The sequence below is a fragment of the Pyrgilauda ruficollis genome, unplaced genomic scaffold, assembly GCF_017590135.1.
Source record: "Pyrgilauda ruficollis isolate IOZ18807 unplaced genomic scaffold, ASM1759013v1 scaffold139, whole genome shotgun sequence".
NCBI classification, from domain to species: Eukaryota; Metazoa; Chordata; class Aves; order Passeriformes; family Passeridae; genus Pyrgilauda; species Pyrgilauda ruficollis.
This window is the reverse complement of record NW_024512432.1, coordinates 877,008-903,470: the sequence shown is the minus strand read 5'-3', so window position 1 is coordinate 903,470 and position 26,463 is coordinate 877,008. Positions and strand designations below refer to the sequence as shown.

Genomic DNA, 26,463 nt, shown 5'->3' with positions numbered 1-26,463 from the left:
TAAACTAAGTGATTGCTATGAGTGTTTCTTCAAGTAAAAATGTGAATTCCATTCCTTTGGCCGTTGGACTCCATTGTGCTCTGCTGAAACGACATCACGAGAGAGGGGATTTTGGTGGGCTTGACAAGATTTATTATGCTGGATGTTTGAGCTGGAAAATGAGTTATTTGCTCAGCGATTTTGACCTGCTGCGTACAGAATTGGTATCGCTGTCACCTAGGGGTTTGGAATGTGTGAGATAGCATCTTTGGGCCCATTGGATGTGTCGGGTTGAGCAGAGAGGTGTGTAGGTAAGAAGCGGGTACTGATCTTGGTGGGTAGCGATGATGCTTCTCAAAGCTGCATTGTGCACACCTCGCTCCATGCGGCCAGCACCTTTTCCTGCGGGTGTCCTAGGCGGCTTGTGGAATTCCTGCCCCCCGGGAGCCGGGCGGAGGAGGGAGGGATGAGGGCAGCTGATGGAGCAGCGCTCGGGAGAGCTTCGGCAGCTTGTGGTGCCGTGGCAAGACAGGTCACAGCACAGAAACAAATGTGGCATGGCACGGATCTGCCTAACCTAAGGGCTGGGGCTTCTGCGAGTTCTCGGCGGGGAAGGAGGTGAAACGAGCTGGTTCTGCTGGGGCTTTTTTTCCCTGAATTCCTCTGCGCCTCCATCCCCGCGGCGCCGGCCGAGGGGCGCCGGCCGGGCGTTGGGGAGCGGCGCGCAGCCCCCCTCCGCACGCGGTGGTAGGCGCCGGGCGCGCACGGGGTGGAACGGTCCATTTCCTGTTCCCGTGCCGCCGGCGGGGGGGGGCCCGGCCGTGAGGGAGGGGGCGGCGGGGCATGGCGGCGGCGCGGTGAGGCGGGGCGCGGCCACCCTCACAGGAAGGATTTCTTCCTGATATCTAAATCTGCTCTCAGTCAGTTTGAACCCATTCCCCCTTGTGCTGTCACTACACACTCTTGTAAGTAGTGTCTCTTCCTTTTTCCATCAAGTTCCCTTCAGGGGCTGGAAGGCCACAACTGGGTCACCCTGAAGCCTTTTTTCCTTCCAAGCTGAACCATCCCAATTCTCTCAGCCTTTCTTAGTAGCAAAGGGGCTCCATCCCTCTGATCACCTCGGTGGCCTCCTCTGGAGTTTCTCCAGCAGCTCCATGTCCTTCCTGTGCTGGGGACCCCAGAGCTGCAGGCAGGGCTCGAGGTGGGGTCTCAGCAGAGAGAGAGGCACGTTTGTTGCAGTATGTAATTTCTCTTACCGCATTTCCAGTTGTCTAAATGTAGCCTGTTCTTGCTTCCTCTACAGAAGTAGATCTCCCTCTGCAGCAGTAATTTATTATGAAATAAAGGACATTATCTCTTCCTGTGAGGGTAAGCTGGAAGTAACCTTTCAGCCAAATGGAGAGGCCAGCCAAGAAGTCATAGCGTGAAACAGGTCTCTATTACAGGTTATATTTGCTGTAATAGTTCAAGGAAATGTCCCTTGGCGCAGGTTGCCCAGGGAAGCTGTGGCTGCCTCATCCCTGAAAGTGTCCAAGGCTGGGTTGAACAGGGCCTGGAGCAACCTGGGATAGTGGAAGGTGTCCCTGCCCGTGGCAGCGGGCTGGAGTGAGATGATCTTCCAAACCATTTAATGAAGAACCTTTTTCTTGTTCCTGTGGTTTTTCAGGTTTTGCAAGCAAAAACATTGCCAGATGACTTGTCAGAATATTTGCATGCATTCTTTATTGTAACGAGAAGCTGCAGCCTTATTAGCTGCTGTCAGAATTCTGACAGAATAGTTCTTCCACCAGTGCTTGTCCTGTAGGCTTTTTCCCTTGGTAGCCACACTTAGGTTACCCTAAAATTTTTGATCGATAGGAATAGTTGCTGTTAACTTCTGTGTGGACTTTGGAACTGTTTAACATAATTGCATCCAGAATATTAACTCAGCTGTTCACTTTGTGCTGAATAAACTGGCACAGGTGTATGAGCAAGACATTTTCACCAATACCTGTGTGTGTGGCTGGGGTTGTGTGGGGAGGTAGGAAGAGCAATTGTGAACTGGGCTTTGTGCCATCAAATAAATATTTCAGTACTTCACTTGCCTCATTGCATACTGGAAGCTTTTCCTTTTGGTTTTTTTTGTTCTTTATTTTAACCACAGTTGCCATATGTAGCTTCATAGTATGTCAGATTATTAAGGTACATGGTGCTTATCAATAGTCCAGTTTGGGAGGGCAGTTGGGAAGTTAATTTCGTCACTGTAACAGAATTTGGACTTGTGTGAAATGAGCAATTACATCCTGGCTCTCAGTGGGATGTGGTGGCTTTTCTTTTGATGCTTTTGTCATACATTGACCTCCTGTCCTCCACATCAGCTGGATCCAGGTAAAAAGCATCCTCAGGAATCAGGCATGGCTTGCCTGGCTTTAGATGTGTGTGAAGTATGGCTGAGTGAGTTCATCAATCTCCCAGGTACTCTGGTAGCAGTGCAATCTATTCATGGTTTCTTAGCACATCACTGGAAGCCATATGCAGAAGTACAACTTATAGTTCCCTCCAAACTTGTTTCTGTTGTAGCTTCCAACAGTCTGTTTACTGAGAGTGTCTTATTTTCCCATCTCAGGGCTGTATTTTTCTCCCGTGGAGCAGTGTCTGGTGCTCATTCAAAGGCAGCAGTGTGGGGATGGAGAGAACTGCTCTTGCTTGGGCAGCAGATCTGAAAAGAATTGGTACTGCTTAGTGTTTGGTTCAGTTTGGAGTGATCATCAGGCCTTGCCTCTTCATAAAATCTTCAAGAACATTTTCCCTCTAAACTGCTTATAATTGAAAGCCAGAAAAAAACCCAAATTTTCTGTAGTGTGCTGTCTGTGTTCAGTTGCCAGAGAGACCGAGGTTTAGATGGTGTTAGAGGTCCTTACTGCAAGGGCTGCTTCTGGGGCCAAAATCACTTCTGAATGCTAAAACAAAAATAAGTCTTGAGCAAATTTACTGCAGCTGCAGGCAGACATGGCTGTCAGCCCAGAGGATTTCACACAGCGTCCTGGCTGCCCTGTGCTCAGGCCACCTTCGAAGAAGGTGCAGGTGGTGCAGAGCTGGAGCTGGCTTTGTGCTTTCAGCTGAAGGCCAGCGTTGTCTGGGCTCTGTGGCTTGAATCTGGCGTTGACAGCTCTGTGTGGGGATACAGGTGAATCAGATGCCAGCACTGGGGTTACCCTGCAGTGAGCTGCTCTTCACTCCGTTCTCTGGCTCCTCTGTCCTGATACGTGTGTTTGGTGGTGTGTGGCTTCACTGGCACAAGGCTTTCTGTGTTGGTTTAAGCTTTCAGGTTTTGGCTTGCCCGTGCCAGGGATGGAATAGTTATGTTGCAGGAGACCTTGGTATGGTGTAAACCTGTAGTTGTGTTTTTGATGCTTGAGTTAGTCAAGATGTTGGGTGGGAGAACAGGAGGTAAGTTCAGTGCTGACAGATGAGGATGTGGTCCGTGTTGTGTGCTGAACTCAGGCTCAGAAATCCACTTAGGAAGCTTATGACAGTGGAGAGGTAAATTTATGTTCCCTGTGTTGATTTGAGACCTTTCAAGAGCAGCAGCCATGTGCTCTGACCTTCATGTCCTTTGAAAGCTCATTTGTGCTTGGCTGTAGGGAGACAGGCTGGGGTCTAGCATGGGCCCACACGTGGTGCTTGCTTTTGTCCTTACTCAGTGCTTTCATGTCCTTCAGCTTTCTAGCTGGAGGTAGATACCTTCCACCTACTTGGAGCTGAAACTCAAAATCACTGTGAGAAAAACATCGCTTGGTACTGTGATATTGGGAGTATTTCCTGACTGCAGAAAGGTTTTTTTTTTATTTGATTTTATACTGGAGGCATAAGAATAATTTAATAATGCCCAAGATTGTGGGGGGATAGAATATATAAAAATAAAGATAGTGGAGAAAGTAATTTCACCCCTAAGGAGTTGCAGCTGGGTCAGTTACTAACCATTAGGAGCAGGCCTGACTTTAACAGGCCCCAGCTGTGGCCAGTGAGAAGAAGTGCTGTAAAAGAGTGGCTTGGATGGTTGGGAAGGGAAATGGAGTCAGTTGGCTACTCTGAAGAAGAAAGAGTGCTCTGAGGAGCTGCCCATGAGAAACCACCAAGAAGGTGTGAAACTTTTGTGATAAGGAGACAGCAGTATGGCACTTTTGCAGTAAGATGGCAACACAAGATCCTGCTTTGTATGTGGCTGCCAATGGTGCAGGTGGGAGGTGAGATAATATGAGAGGATCAGGTGTTACACGTTGGGTTGTCGCACAGTGAGGACAGCAGAGCACAGTTCAGGTGGTGACCACAAGATTTACACAGAGCAGAGACTGCCCTGCCTGAGCACACAGGTGCTCCATGGAACACCAGTGCAAGGGAGAGCAAACATTGAGTAGCAGAGTCGTGCACGTTCAGAGGTCAGGGAGGCCTCTGCAAGGCAGTTTTTCTTTTCTTTACTAGGCCAAGTCTTTTAATATTTATAAACATTGTAGTCTTTTGGTCTGAAGATTAAAATCAGCATTATATTGCAGTGTTGGGGCATTAGTAGCTTTCCCACGTTCCAGCTCTTAAACAGGCTAATCCTTTCCCTGTTTTCTTTCTCACAGTTTGTCTTGGTAATCTTGTCTGGTTTACTTTTTACCTGTTTTCTTGTCTTTAAAAACAGTTTGCCCATATGAGGTTGGTATTTGCTACTGTGTGCTCCAGTATTCCCTGGTGATTTCAATCACAGAATCTCCTGAGCTGGAAGGGACTCACAGGGTTCCATGGAGGTCTCGCTCCCCTCTGAAGTCCAGCTCAAAATCCAGCTGATTTGTTGCAGTTGTTCACAGGCTGTCAGGACAGCCTCTCTGTGCCTTGTTTCCCAGTGAGGTGGAGCCCTGCTGTAGTATCCCTTTCACTGAGGCACCATCACTAAGTCTGGGCCACATCTAGTGCCAGCCCCAAATGGGACGGGAAATCTCCTAGATAGAATTCCTCTGAGTCTTAACCAGTTTCTTCTCCACTTGCAGGGAGAGGTTACAATCTTAATGGTATAATTTGAAGCCTTTCTTGTTTGTTTTATTGCTGTATCTCTTTCAGTAATATGAAAATGCAATTATTGTGTGAGAAACCTCTAAGTAACTGACCTCGTGCTGGATGTCTGTGTTTAAAAGGTCAGTATCACTCAGAGGTTCTGTCTGCCAGCGAGGGTCTTACTAGCCAGGAAGTCTTAGCCAAGGACTTGGCCAGCAGGTGGGATCACTTGATCAGCAAAGGTCTCTTTGGACCCAGACTCTTCATCTTTTAAGCTCTTGGTTCAAACGGAGTCCTTAATCAAAAAACAGTGAGAGAATTGAGAGGGATATTTCAGATGGATTTATTTCAATTTTTTCCTTTCTTCCCACCCCTTCATACATACTGTCTTTAAATGTTCATAGACATGTTTAAAGAGGTTGTTTCCACAGATAAGGTGCTTGTTACTTTTTTTTCTGCATGTGCCTGAAATCTCTTCAGATCTTTGCCTCCCTGGAATTTGCTGGCTGTGTTGACTGATAGGAAGTCACATGTTCTAAAGCTGAAACCCACACTCCAAACAACCTGTTGCACTGCCTTGGCATCAGAATCCTGCAAGAAGGAAATACAGGGAATTGGCTATATAAATAGCGGTTCTCTGTCACTTAATGGCCATGTAAATATGGAATAAATAAGATTAAATAATCTTCATGGAACAGATGTGATGGGAAGCATTAAGGAGAGAGTGGAAATGAAAATTGTCGTGTTGACTGCAAGGAAATTGGCACGTGATGTTTATATCTAACATGGGAAGCAAACACTGCAAAGCAAAGACTCCACTTCAACTTGTTGTCTTTGCCCTTAAACATTGATTTACTTTTTTAAAATAGAACCTCTTTTTCTTAAGATGGGAAAAATAGATACATTTGGACTTAGTCATACTTGTGTCTTGCTTAAACTACCTTCACAAGTCTGTTCATTTACCATATGTTAAAAGCTGTTCAAACCCCTTCAATATGCTGCAGCTTTCAGTTGGGTGTGCCAAATAGAGCAAAAAAAAAATTGTAATTCATTTATTAGATATGCCTAACAGTAGTTTGTGTTGAAGGAAGAATTCAGGGACTGTCAAGCTTGTCAGAATTTTAACCAAATGAGTTGAAATTATTAGAAATAATTCCTTCTGTGCTCAGTTCCCCAGGCAGTAACAATGGGAATTCTAATCAGATACTGAATCCAACTGTCTCCTGCTGTAACTTTATCCTTTCGCTTCTCATCGTAAGAGAAAAGATTGGTGAAATAGGCCATACTAGTGCCTTCATTGAAAAAATACTTGCCTTGTAAATGCCAAAAAAGGAAAGGAAATGTGCATTACAATTCAGCTGGTTCATTTGACTCCTTGGTTGGTTCATTTTTTGTGTGTGTGGTTTGGGACGGTGGCACAGCCATGTCTTCATTTAACTTTGTAGTACAGGAATAAATACAACTGAATTAAACTGGAACAACTTGAAGTAATTTCAGAGCTCTTGACCTAACTAGTCATATCTTCCCAAACTGTATTTGGTTAATATTATTAATGTCTCTACTTAATATGCGAACTTGGTTATGCTGCATGATGAGGGATATCAGCACTTTTTCATATCAATAATTATTTCAGCAAGATAATTACATCAAGAAATGTACATGTCCTCTAAGGACCTCTGGTTTCTGCTATCCCCTCCCTGATCCTGATAGGTTAAGTTGGATGTGGGCTGCAGAACTTGAGGAAGCAGGATAAAAGCAAGTTCTGATAGAAGTCATCTGCACAGGAAGAAAAATGGGATCTCTGTAGTTGGCTATAAACTGAATCTGACATAAGGTTTGATCTTTTGGGATGAACCTGTTTCCCTGACACTCACTTAAAACACGTTCCTTGAGGAGCCAGTTTCTGCTGTGATGGTGAATTTCAGGCAGTAGCAGCTTGGCTGGTGTCGTTGCTGTTCCCTGGCCTGGGAGGTCAAGGTGAGGAAATGGTAGCTGAGCCTTCATACACAGAGGGGTTTCACAGCTTCACTTCAGCTTTGGGGAGGCTGCAATCAAAATGCACATGTCTGCAACGTCTTTTTTTATTATTAGACAGATATTTGAAAGCTCAGTCCTTCTGGTAACAATAATTTCTACCATATTGTGTTGTATTTCTTGTTTCTAGTGTGCATTAGAGTCCACATCTCCTGTCCATCAGTCACCTAGTGTAGCATGGTTTGAGGTGAGGAGCCTGGTGTCAAGAAAGATGATTTGTGGGGCAAAGAAACAACGTTTCTTTGGCTTTTTCAGACCTTGGAATTGTGTTTTGCATTAAGACTGTGAAGAGAGGGATAGAGTCCTCTCCTAGGGTGTCCTTTCAGTGAACTGGTGTTCCTAATTGCTTGGATGATGGGACAGCAAAGCTCTGACTAAGCCAAGCTACACGTGGCGTTGCTTGATGAAAAAATTTGTTCTTGCATTCCTGCCTTTTTTTTTATTTTTGACTTATCTGCTCACCAGTAGATGCTGTATTGCTGTGAAGAAGCCCATGCACACGTCAGTGTTTCATTCATGCCAAAGGGAATTCTGAGCTGGACTGGAACAGAGTAGCTGTTTGTGTGTTCATCCTGTCCCTCCTCCACATGTCCTCCTTCCCTTCTGCTGCCTCATCCTTCAGAGCAGAGCACTTGCTTGCTGTTGTGAAGAGCAGCCGACCAAAACCACTTACAGAAGGGAAAGATTGCCTGCCAAATTTGTGTAAGAAAACATGTGGGCAGCTTAAAACTATTTCTGTTTGAAACCCAGCTGGTGCTGTGCAGTTCAGGCCACTTGCTCACTGTGTTTTATGCTCAGTGGCCACGGTGAATGATTGAATAAATTGTGTGTTCTGTGGGTGACTGTGGACCCGGTGCCTGAAATGCACATGGCAGGGTGTGTGCAGGAGTGATCAGAACTGAGACTCTGAGAGGATTTCCTTGTTGCAGGAACAAGGAGGAAGAAATGCTGCCTCGGTGTGCTTTCAGTATTGTTTTTGAAGGCTTTTAATCCCTGGTGTTGTCTTGTGGGGGAGAAACACAGTTCTAGGGGGAGTGTGGGTTATACCTAGTGGGCAAAGCAGGCAGACTGGAGTGGGAGGAGAACAGCTTTTCTTCCTTGCAGTGCTGGGAGAGATGGGTGTCTGCCACTGACATGTCTTTTCCTCCCAAGTAGATCTTAGTTTTCCTGAGCACAGGCAAGGAGGCAGTGTGCTGCCACGAAGGGACAGAAGGGACCCAGAGTGTGCTGGGTGACAGTATTTTTTGCCACAGTTCATTTCCAGCACTGCATCAGCCCGCTGTGCTCCTACTGCAAAATGCCATTTTGTTGTCCTGGGCTTGGTATATCATCATTTCAGTGGCTAAAAAAAAGTGGGTGTCTTTGCTTCTTGCTTGATGTTAACGTGATGTTGTACAGGAGTTGTTAAAGCTTGGAGACACCACAGTGCTGGGTGACAGCTGTTGTAGAGAAAGCTCTCCAGGTGGTTTTTGGGCATGAGGAAATGCTTAAAGTGCTACTACAAAAGTGAAATTTACTAGGCCATGAAGCAGGGAAGCTGTTTTTTCTTGGTTTTGCTGGTAGCTGAATGGCTTTGTGGTTGGGAAGGGGAATTCCCTGAAGCATCAGGTGTGTATGCACCCCAGATCCAGTTTGAGTAGTAAATTGGTGCTGCACGGGGTGTTGGTGGTGGGTTTCTACAAACGCTGTCAGGAGGGTGTCATTCCAGGAGAAAACAGAGCTATTGCCTTGGAATGTGTGGGGAGGGCAAGGAGTTCCTTAGAGGAGGATGCAGTTCTTGAGTCCATAAGAGAGGGCATTAGGAATGAGAATGACTTCATCATACAAGGTACCAGATCCTTTATTTCTGCTCCCATTGTTTCTCCTGTCCTGTGGTCTGACCAATCTGTTTATCTCAGTATCTGTGTGTGGGGATGAAGGTACATGGACAAATGTAAATTACTTACTTGCCTTCTGATACTGTTGAAGTGAAATACTGTTGACTTTGTAGCTTGTCTGCATGTCAGATTTCCATGGAATGGAGGTCCGTCTTCTGTTTGGAAGCTTTGTGGTGTAAATGAGCATGTGAGCTGTCCTGTGTTTTGACTGTGAGTTTGACTTTAGGATCAGAATTGGGAAACAGACAGGAATAAGTCATCTGACAACAGTCAGGAACCAGGAGTAAGCTCCTTATGGGAATTGTAGCTGCTGTACTACTGCTGTAGTCACTTGTGGATGCAAGAGGAATGCAGCCAAGCTGACTAGGCTGGTTGCTGAAGGTCTGTGCTGGCTGAGAAATGCTTTCTGGCACATTCAGTGTAAAAATTGAGAGCATTTGTTGTTGAAGACTGGAAAAGTCCATGGTTTGTCTCTTCTTAACCTTAAAAATGCAGCATGCTCTGTCAGGTAAAACTGACCATGCAGAGGCTTCCTTTTGGGAAGTTGATTTTGGAGGGCAATAGATGATTCTGATGGAGGGGTAGGAGGGTGGTCTTGGCTGTCACTGACATATTGAGCTATAAATGCCTGTCCTCTTTTTCCTCTGGATCTGCATGGTTGCTGAGTTCAGCAGCTTGCTTGGCATGGGCTCTAGAGGAGCAGCTTTGATCCGAGGGCTGGCTGCACTGCAAGAAAGGATCTTGTGCTCAGATGGGAGAGAGCTGCTCCTGCATGGACACACTTCAGCTCTGCTGTTAGGCAATGTGGGTGAAGGCAAGGCCCCACAGCTCAGTCTGCCCAGGGCTTTATTGCTGCTGGCTTTGTCCACTTACGAGTTGGGATGTCATGTTTCCATTGTTCAGCTGTGCTGAGCTACAATCCTTAGAAAAACAACTTGTTTCAGCTGGAAATGGATGGGTGTGCACAGTTCTGAGCTGAAACTTGGACACAGTGCATGAGGCCGGGCAAATGGAACGGGGGAAAATATTCCAGAAAAAGCATTTGTGAGAAGTTGTTCCACCTTTAGTTGTGCAAAGCTAAACTCCCTTTTCAAAGGATGAGTGAAGGGTCGAGGCCTGTTGCAGCAAAGTCTGAGTGTGACATAGAAATGGCTGTTTAATGAGCTGTGAGAAGAGAGCTCAAGGTACTTCTTGAAGACTCTGCAGGCAGCTGATGTGTGGAAAAGCCCCCTCAGGTTCATCAGTGATAAAGATAATAAATTATCATTGTGATTTCAACCTTGACTCTTGTAGAGATAGGACTGAAACAATGCATTTGTTTTTAACAGCTGAGGGTTTTGGGGTTTCTTTTCGGTCTTCACCTTGTCCTTAGGTGTTATATTGAAGGAAGATGCTTCAAGGATCCAAGTCAGTCGCTGTGGATCTGTTGGTGTAACAAGGTGCTTCATGGCATGCTTAGAAGTGTCTTGTATTGAGAGTTAGTCAAATCTATCCTTGGACAGTGAAGGCAAAAGGTGAGTCCGGTGGAGAAGGAACATGATTAACTGTTAGAGAAGGATTTTCTCTTTCTTGGGAGCTCACCTTCCTTAAACAAGGCTTAAGAGAATCATTAGTCCCTTGAAAGTAGGGCAGTGAGGAATAGGATGTAGCAGTGCACAGCAGGACTCCTCAGTCCTTTCTCAGCGGTGCACACGTTGTCTGCAGATGCCAGTGAGCTGTGTTTCAGGTAGAAATACAGCTAAAATCTTCTGCTCAGAGCAGAGTCATGCTTTGTGTACTTCCCACTTTTTAATTACTGAGTTGACCAAGTTGAATCAACTTCATATGGCACCTACTGCAGAACTACCTTGTCCTGTACTGCTTGTGTTCTTTGCCTTCCTTAGTTCTCACTGCTGAATCCATCAAAGCTGGCTGTGTCATGTTTAAGGATCTTTGTGAGTCTGTGGTGATGGGATGTGCTTATCCAAGGAAGTTAGATAGAGTCCTTGAGCTGTCCTTCAGGAAAACTCCAAAATGCTGTTTCTGTTGTGGCTCAGTCTGGGGGGTCAGAGGGAATGTAACCCCTCTGAGCTTTTCAGGGCTGTGGTGTGGGGGATCTGCTTTGAGTGGCCCTGTAAGTAATTTGTTAAGTAGCTTAGGTGGTGCTTACCTCAGGTACTTGAGGGAGAGTCTTAGGGGGCTGCAGTTGTTCAGGTGTGACATTTGGGGATTTTGGCAATGAGGGAAGAGGGTGATTCTGGGAAGCCCAGTGGTACCATCTCCTTCATTCATGGTTTTGTGATCCCTTTACTTTGTCTCTGCTAAATAGATACAACAGTGAGGAAGACTGGACAGGTGACTTGCTAAGGATGGCAAAAACTGCCTGCATAGGCTCAGGCTGTCCCTTTAGTATCCCTCAGCTTCTGCAGGGGTTGGTTTCCATTTTGGTTCTGCAACGGCATGGGAAGAACCTTTATTACAGGTGCTGCTGTTTGTCTGTGGCTCTGATGCAGACCCCCACATCTCTGGTGATAGATAGGAGAGATACACTGTCAGAGCTTTGCTTCTGAGGTCAGTTCTTTCAAAGCTTCTCCAAAAGAAGGGGTTTATGTCAGAAGTTCAGGTTGGGGGAGGGTTGGGAGGAGAATGTAGGTGTGAACTTGTGTTGAGGGCTCAGATTGAAAATGTGGCAGCTTTATATTGTTGATGTAACAGTGTTGTCTGAAGCTCAGTTTTCAGACGCATGAGTATGTGTTTCAGTGGCTTTTTTTATAGTGATGTTTATATCTTGTTATTCATGTCAGAGACTAAAATGTGTATTTTTTCCCCCCACATAAATGTGAAATTTGGGCATGGAAGTTAAAATGATAGTGAGACGAGGTGTTGCTATTTTTACACTGACATGAATTTTTTCTCGCATGAATGGTTGCAGCTGAATACCAGTTAATGCATGAATTTGCTTCAAATGGAAGTATGCCAAGTGCTTGGAATGAGGGTTTGAAATGGAAAAAGAATATTATTCCTTGCAGTTTCACAACCTTCTCATAGCTACAGCTTTCAGCATGCCTGCCCCTCTGTTTTTACTGCTGTGTATGCTGCTGGGAATGCAGCGTGCGGAGGAGAGGAGGGAATTTTCCTGTGAATACCTCAGCACCTGTCTCGTCATCAGAAGCACACTGCAGTCCTAATGCAGGTGTCCCTGCAGCAGAGACTCGGCTGGTGCCAGTCCTGGGGACTGTGTTATGCCATTTCAGCAGCATGCTGCTCCTCTCACCTCCCTCCTCCTCTCCCCCTTTCAGTTTTCGTAGCAGCGGCGAGAGAAATGCAGCGTACAGTCAAAGGAATAAAATGAAAGGAGATAGCGTTGAGATCTCCGGATCTGCCAGACTTGGGATTTGTGCTGAACGAGGCATTTTGGTTTGGGGAGGGCCAGTGCATGTTGAGAAGCCAAGGGGTCTGGTTGTGTATCCCAGATCATTGGGAGCAATCCTCACCGTGCAGGGGAGAGGTGGTGCTGGCAGACAGTGCTGTAGTAGCAGGGTAGGGCAAGTGAGAATCACACAGCTTGCTCCTCTTAGGAAGTAGATTTGAGGAAAACACACAAAATCTGCAAGGCTGAAATGGAGTGGGCACTTGATCATCTGCTGCACTTGGCTTCCATGTCTGCTTTCCCTTGCAGTGACCAGGGAACTGATCTCTGTCTAAAGAAAATGGTGTCTTGTGTAAGGAGCCAGGAAACCATCACTTATGCTTCAGGGATATGTTATCCTAATGGCGTGGTGGTGAGGATTTAACCCATAGAAATGACAGGCACTGCCAGAGCCTTGGCTTCAGTAAAGCCTTGGATGGAATTTTTTCTGTAATGCATTATTAATGCTGTGAAGATGTGCAAAGAGCCTTGAAACCTGTGTTACTAGGTGGTAGTTTCACCTGAAAACATGTAGGTGAAGAGGCAGAACCCTATACTTTGCCTCAATAGCTAGTTTGTGAAAGTCAAAATCCATTCTCACTGGTGTGTTTGAGGACATGTGTAAGTTAATTTCTCTGTCTTGATGTTGCAAATCCGAGTATTTTTTCCAGTAAGCTGTCCTGAAACTGAGATGGGCTCATGTATTTTGAAAGCATCAGAGGTGATATTCTGAAGGCTAAAAGGTAGCTGGGTGAGGGAGAGCAAACATGATGTTCTTTCTCTGTAGTATGGGGTGTTGTACCTTGTAATTTGCAGAGGTTTTGAGTTGCCAATTTCCATGTTGTGTTTTGGATCCCAAAGTGAAAAATTGGTGCTTGAAATACTTGGCCCGGTTGGTCACATTTCAAATGATCCTTGCTTTGTTTTGATTCAGTCTTGCCTCACGAATCCCTTGATGTGCATCAAACGGTTGGATATAAGGCATGAAAAAGCCCTAGCAGTGTCTTGCAAAGTGAACTTAGCTTGTTATTAGTCAGAGCTGGACTTTGTTCTTGCACTGGGAGTGGGGGTTTATTTCCTCTTGTGTGTTCCCCTTGCAAGGTAATAGTATAAACATTGCTATTTCTGTGTGAAACAGACTTCAAGTGTATTATTGAAGTGAACAGTGGGAAATATGCTGTCAAGAAATGCTCAGTAATGTATGAAGTGTAGATAGATAGATAGATAAATTGTTTTTCAGTGCAGTGTCTTGGAGGTGTGAGAGCTGAAGTCGCTCTGGAGGGAAAGCTGAGATTATCTTGGACGGGAGTTGCTGGAGCACCAGGGAAAGCACTGTGGTTGTAGGTCAGGCGTGAGGAGTTCCTCCTGGAAATCAGGATTAAAACTGCTCACTGTAAGGGAGTCATTTTTAGCTGAGTAAGGAAAGAATCTGGAACTTCCTTGCTTTTCAAGCAGGGAAGTGGGGCTGAAGTCAGCAAAGCTGGACTAAGGGTTATTAACTGACCTGGTCATGGTTGTGGTTTTGGTCTGAAGGTGGCTTTGCAACAGCAAATAGAGTTGACAATTCTTACTAAATTTATTGTTGTCTTTAAAAACCTTCTGCTGCTCTCCGAAAGTTTTGGAGCTGGGAAAAATCAGCTGCTGAAGGGCTTGCTAATTGGCAGTAAGTGCCTCACAACGAACTGATGCAAAAGGAATGTCAGGTAAGGTTTATTTTAGGGGTACAGTTTGCTGCCCAACAATGGCCACTCACTGGCTGTTCCTTGTCCTTAAGGTTCTTCTGAAGGGCTTTGCTCTCATCCTCGTAGGATCTGTTTGGCATCCTCTGGGTGTCAAACACCAAGGGCCCAAATGCCAAGGTAAAAATTTAGCAAATTCTAAACTGTGTTCCTTGCCTAATAGAAGGTGAAAGTCCTCACTGAGAAAAGCTGGGACATCAAATAGTGTTGGATTTTAAGACTGGAAAATAGGGGCCAGCCCCAAAAATAAGCCAAAAGATTTTTTTTCCTGAGAGATGGCATTTTTTTGTCTTTTAATACTTGTCTGAACTAGTGTGGTTCATCCAAGTCCAGATTCAGATGCTGCTGTTTTATATTACGGTGCTTAAAAACACTGAAGCTTAAAAAGTAAATCCTGTTGGGTTAATGAGCCCGACTTGCAATTTGACAGGCGTGCAGAGCTGCTGTGTGCAGCCTGGCTGCCAGACACTCCACTGCAGTGCACTGCTTCCTTGGTGCTGCTTCAGGAGCTCTGCACTAAGGCTCTGAGCCTGTCATCCAGAGACACAGATGCTCTGCTGGCTGCTGCCTTACAAACGGCTAAAAGGCAGCTTCCAGGGAGATGCCGCTGGGTGTTTGTGCCAAGGTGCCACTCAGGTTCTTCTGAGCAAAGGTTTGGGCTGGCTAATGACCCTGAGTGCCCAAATGTACCTTTTGGGCACCTCTTTGCTGTTCTCCCTCTGCATGGCACCTTACAGATGTGATTTTAGTTTTTGCAGTTTAGATAGAGTGCTTGCTCTGGGTAAATGCTGGAAGGCAGGAGCACGTCAACACTGTGTGCATGCAGGATGACCTGAAGGAGAAGGAGCAGGGAATGGGATCAGCAAAATGGGCTCTTGGAATCAGACAGGGAACCTGAGATGGGAAGGAGAAAATTACTTTTTACAGCCTTTTCTCAATGCTTCGGGGTTGTCCTTATAGCAAAGATGTTACTTAGGAAAACTGTAACTCGGTGATAACCAAATGCTAGAGGTGCTCTGTAAATGAGCTGATAGATGCATTAAAAATGGAGCTTGTGGCATTTGCAATGAGGGTGGTGGGTGCTGGAAATCTTTTCTGCCTTGTTCCTAAAATGAGTGTTTGAGAGGTGGTTTTATTCTGATAGAGTTCAGCTCATTTTAAAGCTCTCAGGAAATGGAACTGGTGGCAGGTCCTTCTGCTGGGAGTAAGGTTAGAGTTGCTACTGTTTTTAGCTTGTGATGTTAATTTAGGCATTGTATGCTCATTTTGGTATTTTGCATAGTTGGTACCTTAGCTGATGGTGTGGTTCTAGAGGAGCTGCCTGGTGTTGGGTGCTGATCTCTTCCTCCTAGGAGGAGATGTGAAGAGACAGTTGTTTGTAGGTGGGATGCATTTTCCCTTCTCCCTCCCTCCCTGGCCTGATGTAAAGTTAGGAAGGTGTTAATCCATGTTTAGCCTTAAAAGCAGCAAATTTGAAATCAGTAGATAACCCAAAGCTTTTCTTCGTTAATGCTGGAGAATTGCTGTTTGTTTGGGTTTTTTATGTGTGTGCAATTACTTGGGGTTTTGTTGTGTCTTCTTACTGTGAGGGAAACTCTGAGGGGAAGTTGATTCTTTGGCCTTAGTTTACATCTGTGTGAGATGATGTGGAGGCTTGGGTTCACAGTGGGATCTGTGCTGATGGCAGTTCTGTGTGTGGGTGGCTTGATGGAGAGAGATGGATGAAGTCAGAGTGAGCATCAAGAGCTGAATTCTGTCTCTGTTTGATTCAGCACGATGTGGTGGCAGAACCTCACCACTTAGGGCAGCTCAGGTGTGCTTTGTCTTCCTGTCCTAACCTGGCATTTGTCCAAATGCATCTTGAGTAGTTGGTGTTTGTCAGTCAGAACAAACTTGCTGGCATCTACAGGGCTGTCTTCAGTGGGTACAGACATGAGAGCAGCCAGAACCTGGGAGTTTTGTTCTCCTGGCATCTTTCTGGTAGTAGAAGCGGCAAATATAATAAAAATTGTTTTGAGCAAAGTAAACCTAGGCCAGGAGAGAACATGAGGTTCTTACTGCAGGATGATAGAGTAGGAGAAATCTTGTAAAAGGGCTGATGTTGGGACCCTGAACAATTGGGTTATGTCAGAGTATTGTTGGATTGGAGGAATGCTGACGGAGCATGCAGATGAAGTGTTCTGATATGTAAGGTGGAGCATTTGTATGCTATTCTAGACTTTTTTTTAGTCAAGGGAAATAAAATACGTCTGCAGCCCTTTAAAGGAAATGTCTGTTTACTTGACCTGGTACATGGAAATGTTTTGTCTTCGTTTGTAGCTTCTGTGGAGAGGGCAGGATTTTCTGAGAAGCAGAAGTAGAGTTTTCCCTTCTGCCAAAATAGGGTTTTATTCCCTGCTTTGGTACACCATGTCTTGATCACTGTCCCTGTATGGTACTTGGTGTTGTGCAGAAAAACTGAAATGACAAGACTGTAATGAAACCCTGTAGGTAAATAACAGTTTGGAAACTGCAAAGAGGAGAAGTTCTGCAGGCTGAAGGTGGATCTCTTCTACCTTGCAATAGAAAAGATTTTTCTCTGTATTTAATATTAAAAAATAGTGTGAAGTGTTTTTCCAGTTAGTTAATTTCTTGATACTGTTCGGAATGTTGTCAGTGACAGCACATAATATAAACATTCCCCAAACTTTATTGTGAGGATGTTTTCTCCTGGTCCCTCATGGGAGTCTCGGTGCTGTGTTGTTTGTGGGTGGATTTCTGCTTCTCCCCGTCCTCCTTGGGTCATTTATTTAATCACACCGTGCACATATTCCTAGCTGGAAGGAAGATGAGAGGATTTTTCCATTTGAAACTTAAACTGCGTGAAAGACCTAATTTTGGGGAGAGGAGATGTGTGGGGGAGAGTAGTTTTCCTATTTTGACTTTTTTCTTAGCAAATATTTCATAGTGTTAGGAGGAACTACGACCAGCTGTTCATTATTTCACTTGGAGGAGATTTTTTTTTTCAGTTAGTCTGAGCAGTTGGGATTTTGCACGAGTTGGGTGAGCCAAGAATCCTTCCACAGCTCCGGAGTTTGCCTTTCCAGGGGTGCAATCTGTCGCTTGGCTCCTGAGCAGCGCAGCGGTTCCTCTGTCTTGCCGCAGCAGGCTGGCTGTCCTCTGGAAGAAGACAAACTGCAAGTCCTCAGATGAACCAAAACAGGCCTAAAATACCAGTGTAGGTACAGAGAGCGGTGATGGGCAGAGGAGCCTGGCAAGGCAGGGCTCCTGAGGAGTGGGGAGCAAACCAGGAGCTGCCTTCAGCAGTTTGCCAAGCTGGAGAGAGCAGCCTGTGTGAGTGTGGCTCGGAGAAAACACTGCTGAGGGGCGACAGGCAGTGCTGCTGGGCTGTCCTGCTCTTGGCGTCAGAGCCACTTGGGTCTGAGGCTGGAATCCTCCCTTTCAGCTTGATGTTCCCAGATTTGGAGGAGGAGGGCAGAGTGGTGGCTGCAAAAGAGCAGAGGGAGCCTTTAGAGGTGCCCTTGAGATGTGTGTTTGTGTATTGCCAAGAGCTGACCAGAGGCTTTGTTTCTCACTGGTGGTGTTGGAGGGATAAAATGAAGAAAATGGGGAAGTAGTGCTCAGCCTGCCTTCCTTAGCAAACAAGGGAGTTGGGTTGAAGCTGAGTGTGTCCTGCAAGTGTTGAGTGGGAGACAGACGGCAGAAGGCAAAAGTTGTGTGAGCTCCCCACTTGTGACAGGAGAATGGATGTGAGGCTGGAGGGACCTTCCAGGAGTCCTTAGGTGACCTGCTTGCTCTTCTGGTTTGTCTGCCCACATAGAAGGATTCTTGGGGAATTTATCTGCAGGAATCTGAACTTGTGATGCTCATGGGACTGCTTTGAAAGTTTGGAGACACAAATGAAGCTTAAGAATAAAATAATTTTCTGTTTCAACGGGGTATATTCCGTATGGAAACAGATGCAGACAGTGGCTGCTTTTATCCAGAGGTGACTGCAGTTTTTAATTGTTGTAGGGGTGGCACATGTGATTTCTCTGTTGGGCAGACTGGCATTTAAATTGATTCTGATTTTGGATTGGGATTGGGGTTTGGGTTTTGAAACTGGAAACTTTGGAAGCTGTTGAGCTTTGTAGGGGGATTCATAATTTAATAATTGTTTTGGTGACTAGTTCACAGGCTGTGGAGTGAGCTCATGGAACTCTGAGAGAAATGTCTTCTCTGAACTACTTGTCCTCTAGCAGACAGGATAACATAAATTAGTATTAGGGCTTTCTTCTCTAAAACACTCATCTCGCTCCTGATTTCTGCCTATTTCACAGCAGAAACGGATGGACAGCACAGAAAAGTAGGGTCTAGAGAAGAATTTGGAAAGCTCAGCATCTCTTTTCTACAAAAGGCAGATAAACAGTTGCATATTCTATAGATCAAGTTTAAGAAAATGTTCTCCTGAGAAAGATGCTGTGACATAAAGTAGTTTTATAGTGTCGTTGATATTATGTGGAAGGTGTTGCTTGGCCATGTGCTTCTTTTCTTTGGGTGTTGCATTAGGAGACATCAGACCCAAAGTGAGATACGTGAAGCCAACAAAGTACTTAAAAATAAAATGCTTAAATAATAACTGCAGCTGTTGGGTTTTTTGTGGTTTAAGTCTAGTTTGGTCAGTTATATCATTCTTAAACCAGGCCTGTTACTTTTCAGGTGGAATCATTTATCTTGGATCAGGATGATCTCGAAAACCCGATGTTGGAAACAGCTTCTAAACTGCTGCTGTCAAGTACTGCTGATGGTGCTGACCTGAGAACAGTAGATCCCGAAACCCAGGCAAGATTAGAAGCTTTACTTGAAGCTGCGGGTAAGTCCTCATGTCCCGTACAGGTTTAACCCCAAAGCCCTTACAGGAGTCCATACTGGAATCGCTTGCGTAAGGCTAATCCATAGGAGCGTGTTACAGCTGCAAAACGCACCGCGGGCTGGATTTGGCAAGGGTGTCACAGAACAGAAAGAATTTGGTTTTAGGGTATTCCAAGGTCTGGAAAATCAGATGTTTCCAATGAGATTTCTCCAGTGCTGGCGTTCTAAAAGCCTGAGTCAAAATTGACGCCCGACTTCGGCGTGTGCCATTATGTCAAACCCTGAATTGCTCAACGGGTTTTATTTTGCAGCAGTTCCTGTGTGAAAAGCTTTAATAGTTGCTTATATTATGTAGTTTCAGTAGCTGAAAACTGATTCCTTGTGTGGATTGGAGGGTTTCAGTCACATGCAGCTCTTAATGAGTGTTGTGAACAGTTAAACCCATCATTCTGGAAGCTGTAGTTGGTGTGCTTGGAACGTTCCTGCCGGCAGATCTCATAGGCTCCGTTTCAACTTGTGTGTTCTCTCCATTCCTGGCACGCCGTGGATTGGAACGGCAGGAATAGGGAAGCTGTCGACAGCGGATGGGAAAGCCTTTGCCGATCCCGAGGTGCTGCGCAGGCTGACCTCGTCGGTCAGCTGCGCGTTGGATGAAGCCGCCGCCGCGCTGACCCGGATGAGAGCGGAGAGCACAGCCAGCGCGGGGCAGACGGACAAGTAAGGCAGCTTTGCTCCTGGAGCTTCTCAGCCCTCTGCTCCTTCTGGAAGCGGTTTTTCTTGTTCTAGCGCTTGGGGGATGATGAAACTCTTACTCAAGTGGAATTGGTGCCAGGTTATCACCTTTGCTTCTCCTGCTTAAATATTTGTGGACTGGCAGGTCCTGCAGTAGAGAGTGAAGCAATTCGTGCTGCTTAGAATTACGGAATGGCGCTCCGAGGAGTTTATCGTGACCAGCTGTAGAAACATTTCTAAGCTCTTCAATGCTATGGGCCTTAGAAATGTTCCAAAGAGTTGCAAATCCCCACATGGGTCATTCAGTCATAGCATGAAACAAGATTTCAGATAAATAAAACCTTTTAGGGATTTTAATTGAGGAAGGGAAACAGCCTTGAGGGACTGGAGCTCCATAGTGGTCAGTGCCGCATAGGGCCCTGGATAGACCCTCGGCCAGAGAGGCTCTACAGCTTTACATGTAACTTCACATGTGCAATTTTGTCTTACTGGGGTATTCAGGAGGGAAAGAAGATGGAGGTTTCCTTCCAGCCTGCCACAAGGCTTCAGTGCAGTGGAAACAGTGTTAGGAGGGACAGCCAAGTGGTCCTGTGCTAGTCAGAAGTTTGTTCCTTCTGTACAGAATAAATCCAAAGAAAGATTCCTTGCTGCATGAACAGCATGAAGAGCAGTATAATTTTGGGTTATGTCTGCTTCTGTTCTGTTTGCATCCCCTCTGCACCTCTTTCTTGGGAATGGTGGTAGTTGCCAAAGTTGTTCTAAGAACAGAGGGTTTTGGAAATTAAAAAAAAAAAGGTCAGCATATAGTGAAGAGACATATTTCAGAACTGATTCTCCGTGTGTTAAAATTATGTCTGGTTGCAAGATCCTGGTATTTTCAGCACAGGAGAGAAGGGAAGTGGTTAAGTTTCCTGCAGGAGGAGACTGATGTAGTTGATTTGTTTTAGTTCAATTAATAGTTACAGAGCTGAACACATAAAGTTTTCTCAAGTTTGACAGGTGATTTCCATGTTCTGTGGTCCTGGGATATCCTGCATCTATTTCTCTTGTCAACTTCTGTTAAAAATTAATAGGAGTGAATATGGACACGACTTAATTCTCAGCCCAGTTAGCTGGGAAACCTCAAGTGTAAAACTGGCACTTCTTTAATTAGCAGTTGGCACGTTTTTAGCTCGTGTTTCCTTTTCTGCTGACTGTGTCCTCACGGCACACTGGAGCTGAGGCACGGTCCATTTCCACTCTGAATGCTTTCCCCCTCGTTAGCCGCAGCTTGGCCGAGGCTTGTTCCGAAGGAGATGTGAATGCCGTGCGGAAGTTGCTCATTGAAGGCCGGAGTGTGAACGAGCACACAGAAGAAGGGGAGAGCCTCCTTTGTTTGGCCTGCTCAGCAGGATATTATGAGCTTGCACAGGTTGGTTTCCTGGCTGTTTGTGCCACGTGTGCGTTGTACAGAAAGAAATGTTAAATCGGATTATTAGCATTTTGGTATATTAGCACGTGGAAGGGGGTGCCGAGGTCCCCAGCACTGGGGTGAAGGCGGGGGTTTGTAGCGCAGGGGCGAGGTGTGTCACTCCGTGTTGTTGATGAGTGTCTCTCGGCAGGTTCTCCTGGCGATGCATGCCAATGTGGAGGACCGGGGAATCAAGGGAGACATCACGCCTCTGATGGCTGCTGCCAACGGCGGGCACGTCAAAATTGTCAAGCTGCTGCTAGCTCACGGTGCTGATGTGAACGCACAGTCATCCACAGGTAAAGGGGCTGTTGGGAATCCAGAGCTGGGGTTTGCTCTGTGCGGGGAACTTGGCATGGAAGTCTGGGAGCAGTGGCTCTCAGCCCAGCAAGGCAGAATGCTTCTTTGTGGTTTTGCCATTTAAATTCTCTTTTTTAAGTCAAACTCTGAAAGATGGAAATATTATGGATAGATAGATATGTACAGAGGTGGATAAGATCAGTTAGTAACTGGAAGGTGTTTGAGTACATAGGATTTGTTGTCACATTTTGAGCATGATTTGGTAAGTTTGTGTGTATGTGCAAAAGTTATTTGGTGGCAGGTCAGGAAACCCAAGGGGAAAGTGACAAGAGGGCCTCCCCTTCCACTCTTTCCATGGTGATTTGCTAGCCATTTGTGTTGAAGTGACCAGATTGGGAAATCTAGTAAGTTTTTGTAGCCTGGAAGTGGAGAGCTGATGTGTAGTCAGCAGTAACTGATGAATGGTGAGCTGACCCTGAGTGAGGGGGAGAGGGGGATACCAGAAGGCACCTTATTTATTTGTTAAATTTTTTTATCAGTGAAGTAGTTTTCTCAGTGGCAATGAGGCCTTGACCTGTAACATTTTTCAAGATGGAAGAGGAAGTTTCTTTGACTGTTGTGTGCAGATCCATGTTTTTGTATTTTTTGCACTGAAGTTGTTTTCCTTTCCTTGTAAAGGCTAGGAACTTTTTGGAACTGGCCCCTTGCAGGTGTTTGAGTTGATGTAGAAGCAGCAGTTCATTCTACTCCTGGTTTTGGGCTTTCATTGTTACAGCATCATGTGCCCCTGCTGATTAACAGGAAAATGGATGGGGCTTTGTGACAGAGGCTGGGCTAGGCATGGGAAGAGAGGTGCATCAGTACAGGCACAAGGAGGTGCTCAGTCTGTCAGCACCGAGCTGCTTGGTGCCACTACTGATTTCCCCCTCCCTGTAGTTGTTCATCTGTAGCCTGAAAAGCCCTCTTCCATCAGGTATCCAGGTACAAGGGATGGATGGGAGCATCAGGTGAAGTTCTGGGTGGAGGAGGAAGGCCACCAGGTTCTGTTCCCAACCCTTGTTCTCTGTGCCTTAAGGCAACACAGCCCTGACCTACGCCTGTGCCGGGGGCTACGTGGACGTCGTGAAGGTGCTGCTGGAGTCGGGCGCCAGCATTGAGGACCACAACGAGAACGGTCACACGCCGCTGATGGAGGCCGGCAGCGCCGGCCACGTGGAGGTGGCCAGGGTGCTGCTGGAGAACGGGGCTGGCATCAACACGCATTCCAACGAGTTCAAGGAGAGCGCGCTGACGCTGGCTTGCTACAAAGGTAACCGCTGTGCACCAGTGCCAGGGCCAGCCTGCCTTCCTTCAGCCTTGGTGCCCAGCACCAGGGGGTTTTAAAGGGTGTGAGCAGACCCTGTGGTGCTCTTGTCCTGCCTGTGATACCACACAGCGTGCCTGTGCCGTATGCAAAATCATCTGTGTGCAGAGTCTGAGTATCTGAGTAAACCTTTGGTCTGAGCTATGATTATTTAGAAGATGCTCTGTTAAACAAATGAAGAGACAAGGAGGTAATGTATTATATTACAGAAGAAGTAAGCTAAACTTCCTCTATTACAGCTGTATTATGCCAGGTATCTCTGCTTAAATACAGCAAATATTTGATTTTAAAGGACTTGGCACTGGCAAATCATGGCAGGTTTAGGAACACTGCCTTTTAGGTGTCAGTGCTGAGGACAGCAGGCCCTTGTTTCCTCCCTTAGAGCATTAGGCAGCAAAATTGCAGCACCTCAGAAAGGGATGAAGATGTTTAATTAAGAGGCAAAATATGTTGCTACAGCCCAGCAGCTGCTGTTATAGTCACTCAGGGCATGTTTTATTAGGCTCTTGCCATCATGGAGTAGTTGATGTTGGTAGCAGAGGTTCTTGTGTGGCACCTGTGTAGAAGTTGGTCTTAGTCTTTCATTTATATTTCTTACCAACTACACTGATAAGCTGCTGTGCATGTAGATGGCAGAGATGCAAACACATCTTTCCAGAGTGGGCTCTTTATGTTGTAACATGGACATCCGTGACCTTCATTATGTCCTTCAGAACACTGTGAGCATTGAAATGCACTTTCTCAAGCAATTTCCTTCTGTTAACTATTTTTTCCACACAGGCCATCTGGAAATGGTGAGGTTTCTGCTGGAAGCTGGTGCAGACCAGGAGCACAAGACAGATGAGATGCACACTGCTCTCATGGAGGCGTGCATGGTAAGAGATGTAAGGCTCGAGCAGTGAGGTCTGTGGGCTCTCTTTTCTTGCTGAAGATGGAGAAAGTGGTTCCTTTGAGTTTCCTTCTGGTACAGAATCTAACTGTGGTGTTTTGGTTCTCTTGTCTGCTTGATGGGAAGGTAACTTTATTGTTAAACTGAGAATTCATTTCTTAAATTTCCTTGTTACCCTTCTCTCCTAATGGATTCCTCATGTGTTGGGACTTTCATGGCATTAGCCTTGTGTAATGTCACACTGTGAACCCGTAGCTGTAGGGGAGGGCAGTAAATCCCTGTTTAGTCTGCCCTTCCCTGAAACAACTGAAATGGTTCTAAAATCGCCAGTTGTGTCTGTTGAAGGAAGTTAATGGTTTCAGAGAGGGGAATCATTAACAGAAACCATTATACTTCTTGAAAGTTGTTGCAAAGAAAGTCACGTAGGTAAACAGAACTCGAGCTGTCCTTTATCTCACCCTGAAATCTGACCAGAGCAGCCACATGAATATCCTTGGCCATGGCCTTGCAGGCAGTTCATGGGAGTTATGGTAAAATGACCTTGTTGGATGTTGCAGTTGCCTTCTCCTCAGGAAGTTTTTGTGGTGGAGCTATGGATCAAGCCTTCCTTTCCTTGTCATTCTCTTCTGCCCTTTTAACTCTTCTAATAGACAAAAAAAATGCCTTCAGACTCACAGAGATGTTAAGACCTAATTTTTGTTAAAAATTACTGAGCTATAGGACAAAATTCTTTTCCTAGGGAGGCAGTTCCACGCTGGTGCTCAGAGCTGGCAGATAGTTGGGAGTCTCATACCTTGAGCTCTGCTGACGAGAGAAGGAGCAGCTTTCTCTAGCAGTATTTAAAAACCTTGCAGTGTGAAATGAAACAGAGCAAGGACTTCCATCTCAGCATGTTCTTTGTGCAGAAACAGTTACTGCTCTTCAGTGGCACAGGAAAACTTCCTTCTCTGGCACAGCTTTGAGCTTCAATGTGTCCTGACAGAATTGTCTATCTGTGGCATGGCCAGTGCAGGTTCAAACCCTTCTGCAGCCGTGTGCATTCAGGAGTACTTGTGCCTGAGAGTTTTTTCAGGCAGCAGTTAACACTGATGTAATGCACATGAGATGTTGGGCAATGGCACTTGCCTTGTGGGAGCAAAAAGCAGGGTGATTTAGTTGGTGTTTGCTCTCACTGCAGGACTGCTGCCCACAGAGCTTCAACTTTAAAATGCAGCTGGTACTCTCGTGAAGGTTGCTCAGGTGACTTTTCCTGATCTGTTACCAGTTGGAAGGCTTTTCCTCGCTCTTGAGGGAGGTCAGCAGCCCCACCCCATTGCAGGGTTTATTAAAACAAGGATCCAGTTCCCTTGTGTGGTGGAGCTCCAGCAGCTCTCCTGCAGGCTGCTTGGCCCACATAGGAGGCTTTGAAGCAAGCCTTGGTGCCGTGTCGTGCCATCCTCATCGTGGAGCAGGGGTGAGCAGTTAGCTGTCTTGCCAGAGCCTGATGGATGAGGCACCATCTCTGCATTTCCCTGAGGAAAGATTCTTTATGGAGGCTTGGAGTTTTTCCCTAAAATAGTACTGTCATTTCATGTAAAAGGTGAATATGTCCTAGTTAATGTCCTAGATATTTTTCCAAGAGGAAGCTGTGCTTTGCTCCCTGGATATCAGAATAAGGTATGAGACACTTGAGAAAATGAAGCGGAAAAATGTCAGATGCAGTTTGGTGTTTTGTCTGGAAAAGAGCTTTCTGGAGTTGTGGTTTCCAGCTTGGCGAGGATGGCTGTGGATGCAATTCGCTGCCTCTTTGGAATTAATCTGAGATCAAGGTGTGCTTACCTCTTCCAGTAACAACCTTGGGAATGCCTTGTGTTCCTGGTGAGTGGCTGTTTATTTGCTGCAGCCCTCTGGTGTTTTGGTTGTCAGATTATGGTTCCTCCAAGTTGGAATGGTGGCCATCTCCTCATGGAGAAAACCAGCAACGATGTTCTTACAATCTTTTCTGTGAGCGGGGGCTGCCAGGGCTCTACAGCCACCTGCATGCAAGAGAATTAGGGACATGGATAAATGCTGCAGACATCAGTAGTTTATTGGCATGTTTAGTCAAAACACATTCAGAATGGAAACTTAAAAGTAAAGATACTTTCCACCTGCAACAATTAAACTAGAATCTACTAGCATATAATGCTCGACAAGTTACAGCAATAAAGATGGTAATCCACTGTCTCGAATACCTACTAAAGTCAAGATGGTCAGCCAAGTTTGTTGTGGGTGGCTCCTGGGATGTGTAAGGAACCCCTGACAAGTGGTCTCACTTTGGCTTTTCTCTTGGAAGGAGAAAGTAAGTCTTGACTCTGCTGGTAAATTTAGCAGTGAAATAGTTTTGCAGGAGCCACAAGGCAAGACAGGTCAGAGTGCATGGCTGCCTCTTAAGAAAGGGAGGAAGCAAAAGAATCTCTCTATTGTTGTTGTGGAAGAGACAAGCTTCTAAAATAGTGGTGAGCTCCCTCTTGACTTTCTGGGATTTATTTTGGCGTTCCCCCTCCCCAAGTAAGTTGATCCCAAACACCTGAACTGGAGTCTGATACAAAGTTGTCTGGCTTGTTGCTTACACCATTGACGGAGAGGTCTGATATGAGGTTCACAGCAGGTATTCAGTAAAACGTGCTCAGCATTTCTACAGGTGCCTGTTCAGTATAGGAGATCTTCACCCAAATATTTAGGGAAGTATTCAGAAAAACTGTTTGGCAAGTCTCATTGTATTTTTGGACTCCTTTTACTCCCTCATTGCTTTTTGTGTATTTTGAGAGAATTTGGGTCTGTGACCAAGCCGTGGAGAAAAGCAGCTTTTTTCCATTTGTTCAGT

At 45.7% G+C, this 26,463-nt stretch overlaps 1 protein-coding gene across 5 annotated transcripts in view; it reads left to right on the top strand.

The window, feature by feature from the left end:
• Positions 1-26,463, top strand: part of ANKRD17 (ankyrin repeat domain 17) — a 67,690-nt gene that overhangs the window by 15,070 nt on the left and 26,157 nt on the right. For all 5 annotated transcript variants that reach the window (XM_041459590.1, XM_041459589.1, XM_041459586.1 and 2 more), the window contains exons 2-7: positions 18,732-18,885; positions 19,445-19,601; positions 20,880-21,027; positions 21,218-21,365; positions 22,442-22,675; positions 23,510-23,604. In XM_041459590.1, the coding sequence (XP_041315524.1) occupies positions 18,732-18,885; positions 19,445-19,601; positions 20,880-21,027; positions 21,218-21,365; positions 22,442-22,675; positions 23,510-23,604 (936 nt within the window). The remainder of the gene's footprint in view (positions 1-18,731; positions 18,886-19,444; positions 19,602-20,879; positions 21,028-21,217; positions 21,366-22,441; positions 22,676-23,509; positions 23,605-26,463) is intronic.